This window comes from Vicia villosa, linkage group LG3 (assembly GCF_029867415.1).
Source record: "Vicia villosa cultivar HV-30 ecotype Madison, WI linkage group LG3, Vvil1.0, whole genome shotgun sequence".
In the NCBI taxonomy this organism is placed as follows: domain Eukaryota; kingdom Viridiplantae; phylum Streptophyta; class Magnoliopsida; order Fabales; family Fabaceae; genus Vicia; species Vicia villosa.
This window is the reverse complement of record NC_081182.1, coordinates 201,398,778-201,407,390: the sequence shown is the minus strand read 5'-3', so window position 1 is coordinate 201,407,390 and position 8,613 is coordinate 201,398,778. Positions and strand designations below refer to the sequence as shown.

The following is an 8,613-nucleotide window of genomic DNA, read 5'->3' as shown; positions in this document are numbered from 1 at the left end:
TTTGTAAATGCTTGATATACTAGGTTTAGCAAGTCTTTATTCATAGACTCTTGCAGTATAGGCTTGGACTTCTGACTAGAATCCAATCTTCTCCTTTTTTAATTAACTGCAACATCTTTACACAAAATAGGATCAAATTATCTCGAATCAAATCTAAGTTTCCTAAAAAAGTCTCAACGATCCTTTTTTCTTCTTCTGAAACTCAATCAAATACGTGTTTATCCTAAAAACTCCTTGATTAGCTGCGCCTGTAATGAGTATATGAATATTCTAGATTCTCATATTTTCAATCAAATCTTCAAGGATTAAAAATCCAATTTGAACTGTCAGGATGTTCTGGTATGGCATGTCACACCATTTGGCAAAACATCTGTCAAAACACATAATCATTGAACCTATTATGATAATTGGTTAAGGTGTTTCAATATCTTGCTCAACATTAGTTAAGAACCATGTTTTAGTAAAATTATGCCAACCACAAAACCATGGAACTAACATTGATATTTATCTTTACAAGAACGGATGCAACTAAAATCCGTGAACCATGTGCGGAACATATTTGATATGTATTATCTTGGTGCACATTGGTTCATGGAGGCCAGTTTTTTGCTCCGGACTGGTAGGACTTTATTGTTCTGGTTAAAACACTCACTGCTACATATTTGACATATGATAAACAATTTTTACATCAGGTATATAAATATATGATGTGAAAAATATTTATTTAATGATTTTACATCAGCTTAAATAACCAATTGATGTGAAAAAATTTGAATTTAGTGATTTTACATCAGGTATTTAATTTAAATGATGGAAACAAAAACACGGTGGAAAACTTGTAAATAAAATGAAATTGGATTATAAGGGTTTCTACATCGGTCCATAACAGCACCGATGGGAAAGCCATGCCCTTTTGGCCATTACATTGGCCCAGTTCCTGCCCGATGAGAAAAGTATTGGCGCTTGGGCTATTACATCGGGCCCATTTTCTGCCCGATGGGAAAAGTATTGGGCAGCTTACATTGGCCCATTAGCTAAACCGATGGGAAAAGTCCCATCCACTAAAACCATAACTACTAAAACTTAGAGTCAGTCATTTCATTTTGTTCTCGTTCTTTCTTCTTCCAGCCTCGTTCTTCTTCTTTCGCCCTCGCCACTGCTATTGCTTCAAGGTAACCTCTGTCCGCCGTTCGTCCACCGTCAGCGAGTTCTCACCGTCCGTCGCTCGTCCACCGTCAGCGAGTTCTCACCGTCCGCCGTTCGTCCACCGTCCGTAACTCACTTCGCCGTCATTCGTCCCATCGCTCCGCCGTTCGTCCCACCGCTTCGCCGTCGTGTGGTAACTTCTTCTTCCTTCATCTTCATCCTTCATTGTAATGTGTTTTATTGAATGTGTTTTACTGAATGTGGTTTACTGAATGTGTGGTTGACTGTTGTTCTGAAAAAAGAAAATAGGTAAAACAATACAGAAAATTAAAATGGTGAATGAATGACATGAAAATCTAGAAAGTTGTGATTTTGCATTTATATACATGTGTTTAGAGTGAGTATGCGTACTTTTTGAACATCTTATGCAGCGTTGAGTGAAGGGGGTGATGGTTTTGGGAATGAAAGTGAATCCGTGTCTCTTACTCAGAAAAGGTAGAGAGAAAGAGATGCAAATGCAAATAGGACAGTTCTTAAGGGTGTTTATGTAATTTAACCATTGTTGTCTTTTTTCATTTGGTTGAATGGTTGAATTAAGGATGATTAAAGTTAGGCAAAAATGTTGATTAATTTCTAGTACAGAAAACAAAACCAGTAAGCCTTGAGTTCTAATCTCTGCTTTGTTGTTCTAATGAGAACAATTATATTAATAGATGCTTTTATTGTTTCATTAATGTGAAATCTGACTAATAATACATTTGATCAACCACAAAAGATGGATTTTAGTTTAGGCCTTGGTCATGACAAATGAGATTATGTTGAATCTTGAAATCCTGTGTAAAATTACTTTGCTTTCTTTGTTATGTTTGAACTTAAAATTAAAATTCGTTCCTGTGTAAAATTCGTTAATTTGCTCTCTTTAAATTTTCTCTCTTTAATTACTTTGCTCTCTTTAAATTCACTTAAAAATTATTAAGTTCACTTAAGTTAAGAAATTATTAAATTCACTTATGTTAAAAAATTATTAAATTCACTTCAACTTTAATTTTAAACGTATCTTACATTATTTGAAATATATACTAGAATATGTTACTAGTACTCCCTCCCATATATTAGTATTTAAAATCCTGTGTAAAATTACTTTGCTCTCTTTGTTATTTTTTATATAAAAACTATACTTAAAATTGATTCTAAGTATTAATTAAAAGAATACTTTAGTGAGCCTAAAGTGTTGTCCCTCGTAACATATGCTATAACAATTATTTGATATTATATAAAAACTATACTTAGAATTGATTCTAAGTATTAATTAAAAGAATACTTTAGTGAGCCTAAAGTGTTGTCCCTCATAACATATGCTATAACAATTATATATATATATATATATATATATATATATATATATATATATATATATATATATATATATCTGTGTGTGTGTGTGTAATGTAAGAAAATATAAGTCGAATCTACAGAAATTATAGCAAAATCGTTGTGCAAGCTTTGACATATATTATACTTCTAGGTATGTATAGGAAAATTTGACGGACGAATATGAACTAAAATAAGAAAAAATAATGCCTATTTATTATTATAAAAAACTATAGTTGAGTAAAATAGACGATGGAAAGGTGCATGATAGTGATGAAAATCAAGATGCGAATCTTGATATTTCCGAAACTCCTCCTTAACAAATGTGCCTACCTTTATTGAAGAAGATGTAGAGGATGATGTGCATGCTATTCACATATATCATGATGAAGGGATATGGAAGAACTAGTAAGGTGTTTTTTATAAGTTAAATCGACATTTCTTTGATTTCTAATTGTTTTTATTTTGTGCCTTATTTTATGTCTAATCGTTTTTATTTCGTGCTTAATTTTATGTCTATTTGTTTTTATCTTGTGTTTAATTTGATTTCTACTTATTTTATTTTTGTTTTAACAGATACATGGCTGATTCAACCGACAAGTCCTCTTCATCTGGTAATCCTAATAAAAAAAGAGTTAGAGGTCCAACTATGATGACACAAATTGACAAAGTTCATCAAACGGGTGAAAAGATAAAGGTCGAGTTTGATCAAAGAATTTATGAATGTGTAAAAATGCTGCAAATTTTAAGAGTTACATAGCATCTCTTGCTTGGCAGAGATGTTGTATTTTGAAAGATGAGTGGAAAGACATAGATAATGGAATAAAAGAAGCTATATGGGTTGATGTTCAGGTATTTTAAATTCAACACTTTATTATATTTTATAATCACATATATACTAACATATGCCATATACTGTATGCGTAGACTCATTTCACTATTCCAGATTGGTGTGTTAAAGACAAGGATGGTAAAATCAAGGATTCGTTGAAGAAGGAATGGATTAAATATGCAGGAGAGAGATAGAGAGGTTTTAAGACACAACTCATAGACGAATATTATAATAATCCCAAAAAAGATCTTGCTCCTGCACATGTCAGGAATAATTTTATTAAAAAAGAAGTATGGGAAGAGTTTCTAAAGTCTCGAGATAGCTCCGCATTAAAGGTTAGTGGGAGTTATATTTGAGTTTTTTTAATAACAATTTTATTATGTTTAGTAATAACTGTTTGATTTTATAATTAATAGGAAAAAAGTCGAAAGGGTAGAGAGAATGTGGCTAAGAATGTATACCCACACGTATTATCTCGTGGAGGGTATCGCATGCTCGAGGAGACAATTAAAAATGAAAGGATATCATCAAGGGATGATTCTACATTAGATGATAATGGTAGTCCATCTCCACCGTCACGCCATGAGTTATGGAAGAGAGCACGACAAAAGAAAGGAGGAGAATACACATCAAAGTCTACACAAGCTGTTGCGGAGAAAATTGTCAGTAAAACTTGGAAATTACTTCACGTATCATTATATTTGTGATTATTTAAAAACTATTGAATTTAGTTGTGGTTTTTGCATTTTGTAGGATTCTCTAGTTGAAGAAGCTGAAAAATGTGTCTTTGTTCCACATGGACGTAACGATATCTTAACAGCAGCCCTTGGAACATCTGAGCATGGCGGCCGTGTTTGTGGTGTTGGAAAACACCATAAACAAAGCACTTAATTTGGAAGGTCGTCTTCACGTCAAGGACAACATATAGATGTAAATGAACAACTTGAACAACTTTTATCAAAATTGGAAGCAAAACTTATAGTTGATTTTGATCAAAAGTGTGTTGAAGAGCGTAAGACGTTGGAACAATCTTTTATGGAGACCCTTAAGTCTATGGGTTTGTCGCAAAGCACTGATAATGCTAAATGCATTGAAAATATGGAATTAGTCGAAGCAAGCGGAAAAGGAAGTTGTTCAGCTGCAAAAGGAAACACAAAAGATGTTGAAGTTGATGATGTTCAGAGATTTTTACTCATGGTTGTGAAAATGGATGACAACCACTTGAAAATGGATTTAAGTCATTGTAACTCTGCCATTAATTTTTATATGTCAGCTAAGTGTATCAGAGAGTTGTTGATGGGTTTTCATTGGCTTGACGTGTCTACTCTGCAAGTTTGGAGCACGTAAGTACATTTTCTTCTTTTATTACTTTTCAATAGGTTATATCTCCCACCACTTTGAATCTAATGTTTATTTTAAAATTATTCAAATATATTCATCGTCTATGTATTGATAATTCCACATCAGAAGTGTATGGAATTATGGAACCTGCTAGGTGTATGTATTATGATGATGTGCCGAAATCTTTAGTAGATGTTAGGCAATACGTACAAGATAAGTTGATGTTGCAAAACAAAGTTTGCTACTTACTACCACTTGTTCATGGGTAAGTTTTTATGAAATTCTGTTTTCTATTTTTTAATTATGATAACATGGATATTTTATTTGACTTTTGTATTTCCATATACATGTACAGACAACATTGGAAATTATTTGTCTTGTGTCCAAGAGAGAATACTGTGGTCTTCTTTTGTTCACTTAATCGAGATATTGATTAAAACACGGAGAAAATTATTTCAATGTAATTTTATCTTTTATGTGAATTTTGTTATAATATAGTATATATATATATATATATATATATATATATATATATATATATATATATATATATATATATATATATATATATATATATATATATATATATATATATATATATATATATATATATATATATATATATATATATATATATATATATATATATATAACTTGTTACAAAAGTAATTTCATATTTTATGTGGCTGAATATGGATTTTTATTTGAATCAGTGCTTTTGAGGTTCATCGAATTTCAAATGGCAATAGAAAAAAGGCTATTACATGGCTTAAGCCCAATGTAAGTATGATGTAAATTATAACTATATATTTAATTTTATGATAATTATTCATTAATTATGTCTTTCATTTTGTAGACAAGGAAACAACATAACACTAATGATTGTGGATACTTTGTGATGAAAAATATGTTAGATATTGTCTTCGCCAATATAACTGAATCTTGGATGCAGGTAATAAAATAACTCTAATTTGTTATTTACTTTGCGTTTTGCAACTTAATGTGAATTTTCAAAGAATAACTCTATATTGTTATTTACGTATTGTAGGTATTTAATGATCCTACAGAATTGACACAAGAAAATTTGTATGATTTGCGACTCCGTTGGGCAAAATGTTTCTTTGAGTTATATAAAGAATAACTTTATGTTTCTCGTGGATGCGTGTTGGTTTTTCAAGTGCGCGAAAGGACTTTATGTTTCTTTGAGATAATTATCTTGTAGTAGAAAACCGTGTGTAAACCTTTCTTATCATTTTGAACACTTGTGTATTCTACATTAATATTTTTGTATATTTTGACGAATATATATATGCATCTTAGCTATTTGGTCAGTGTGCTGTGAGTAAAATATATCTAGCGACCTCTTTGGTCTGTGTGGTATTTGAATCTTATATTGAAAATTAGGTACGGAAAAAATTACAAGTTAAAATGGAAAAATAGGAAAAACAGCCATAATGTGGTAAAAAACAGAAAACATTTTACATCGGGCTTTGTTAAAACCGATTTTAAAAGCGCCCTATTACATCGGCCCAAGGTCATATCCGATTTTAAAATTGTAATATTTTTCACATCAGACCTATTCACTAAACCGATGTGGTATGATAGTCTATTACATAGGCCACGCTTAGAAACCGATGTAAAAAGCGCTATATTACATCGGCCCAGGGTCAATCCGATGTAAAATGTGGCTTATGTTTTTTAAATAAAAAATTGCAATATTTTTCACATCAGACCTATTCACTAAACCGATGTGGTATGGTAGTCTATTACATCGGCCACGCTTAAAAACCGATGTAAAAGGTTGCGTATATTTTTTTTATAAAAAAATTCATTGTTTTTCACATCAGACCTATGAACTCAACCGATGTGGTATGATAATTTTCACATCGGGCTTTGGCCCGATGTAAAATGTCTCAGACTTATTACACCGCCTGTCTTTACATCGGGCCTAGAACCGATGTAAAAAGTATTTTTTGCCCGATGTAAATACTATTTTTTGCACTAGTGACTATCAGATATGACATGCATGTGAAGGTGGAGAAAAACACAAGAAATGAGGGTTTGAATTGTGTTCATCAATGTTTATTTTTCCCTTTATTAAAATTCTTTTCTTTCTCTTAGTATCTCATCTTCTGGATATGCTTTAATGTTGCGGAAGCATGTTTGAAATATTATTGCATAACCAATGAGATATTTATTTTAACTTCTTTATATCATCAAAACTTTTGACTTAGCTCAGTACAGTTCTGAAGATATTTTGCATGAATTTTCTGAGTTAAATATCTCTTGAAATAATCAAATGTTTGATATATACAATTCTCCCTTTTTTTTTAATTTTTTTATCTTTGCAGTTATTTGGTCAAAACCATAGAAAGCAGGAGTCACATAGTTCTCAATTGAAAAAACAAACTGACTCCAACAGATGGTTAGAAAGTTTGCAAGCATAATAGAAACATCAGTAAAGCTACTAGAAATGATAATTTTCCAATACAATTCATGTACAAAATTATTATAATATATTATAATAGCATATAATAAATAAATATGTAGTATATTAAAATATCATATAATATTTTAATAACATATAATAAATAAATATGTAGTATATTGAAGATAGATATTTGGAAGTGGGATAATTATGCTATAGCAATACATCTAATTCCAAGAGAGAAAACAATAATTTTATTTTAATATGCTTTATTTCAATGTTTCATTTTATTACGAACATTTTAGAGTACAAAATTATTCCTCCTTGCACAAAGTAAGTGTACTCCCTTAGGGCATTGGCTAATAAGCCATTGGATCATGTTTTTAATTGAGTATTGAGTATTGAGTTGTGAGTATTGAGTTTTGAGTGGTGAGTATTGAGTATTGAGTAATAACAATTGATGTTTATAATTTGATCTAATGATCCAAGGGTTCATAATAATCTATGCACGGTGCATAGATTTTTATCTATGCACGGTAACTACACCCCTCTCTTAGGTCAGATAAGTATAGTCATTACCGTTAATGCATTTGGGGGGGAGATGAGAAGTAACAATTAGTTCTGGACAATCATCATCCTCTTTACATTTCACTTCTGTTGCAATGAAAAAACATGAAAAACTAATATCACTTAAATTATATAAAATATTATGTACAAACTAGAAATAAAAAGAGAAATTTAAAAAATATAAAAATAAATTACCAATTGTCTTTGCAACAAGAAATATTGAAAGAAATAAAATTATACGTACACAAATTTGAGAGTTTTGGCCATATTTTTATCTAATTGGATGTAAGAAATAAAATATTTTTTGACACCTTTATAGTGTATAAAGTGTAAATTGTGCTAAAAAATAATTAAAGATTTTTGCCTTTTAAAGAGTTGTAAAATACATTCTTTAAATATATTAATGTATTGTGGTTTAGACATTTACAAAAGCGGTAACGTAACTTGCTAATTGTTAGAATTTAGTATTTTTAATTAGCATTTCAATTTTTGAGGATAGAGATGAGAATTCTTAAATATTAATAATACATCACAATCTGCATTGACAACATAGGAAATAAATGTGTTGTAAGATTTTTTTTTACAAACAAAAGAATTTTTATTTACTGATTTTCATATCATAACTGATATGCATTTGAATACAAAATGGCTTTCCTCCGTCCAAATTCTATTTTAGGTTATATTTTAGGTTATAGAGCATAATTGGTTAGGAATTTCTTTATACATCCCTTAACTTTCTTAAGGGTTTCTGACGAAATTTCAGTTTTATATCTTGAATTTGTAAATTCATATCCGAATGCATCATATTTTATTTTTTAGGAGTATTTTCAGAGATGCATATCCGAAACACATTTTTTTTGTCAAGATCAGGAGTGTTTCGGAGACGCGTCTATGAATAAACCCATTTTTTTTAAGTTTTGAGGTTTTT

General features: G+C 30.4%; 1 protein-coding gene and 1 long non-coding RNA gene across 2 annotated transcripts; one reads left to right on the top strand and one right to left on the bottom strand.

Annotated features, from left to right (window-relative positions):
- The first annotated feature begins 2,769 nt into the window (after nucleotides 1-2,769).
- Nucleotides 2,770-4,309, top strand: LOC131659730 (uncharacterized). Its single transcript, XM_058928882.1, has 5 exons — nucleotides 2,770-2,777; nucleotides 3,094-3,187; nucleotides 3,295-3,369; nucleotides 3,766-4,011; nucleotides 4,103-4,309. The coding sequence occupies exons 1-5, from the start codon at nucleotides 2,770-2,772 to the stop codon at nucleotides 4,238-4,240; spliced, it is 561 nt and encodes a 186-aa protein (XP_058784865.1). The 3' UTR covers nucleotides 4,241-4,309.
- A 3,040-nt stretch (nucleotides 4,310-7,349) lies between these two features.
- LOC131657125 (uncharacterized) lies at nucleotides 7,350-8,006 on the bottom strand. Its single transcript, XR_009300499.1, has 2 exons — nucleotides 7,881-8,006; nucleotides 7,350-7,772 (listed from the first exon to the last, which is right to left on the bottom strand). It is a non-coding gene; the product is annotated as an uncharacterized LOC131657125 (long non-coding RNA).
- Between the last annotated feature and the right edge of the window lie 607 nt (nucleotides 8,007-8,613).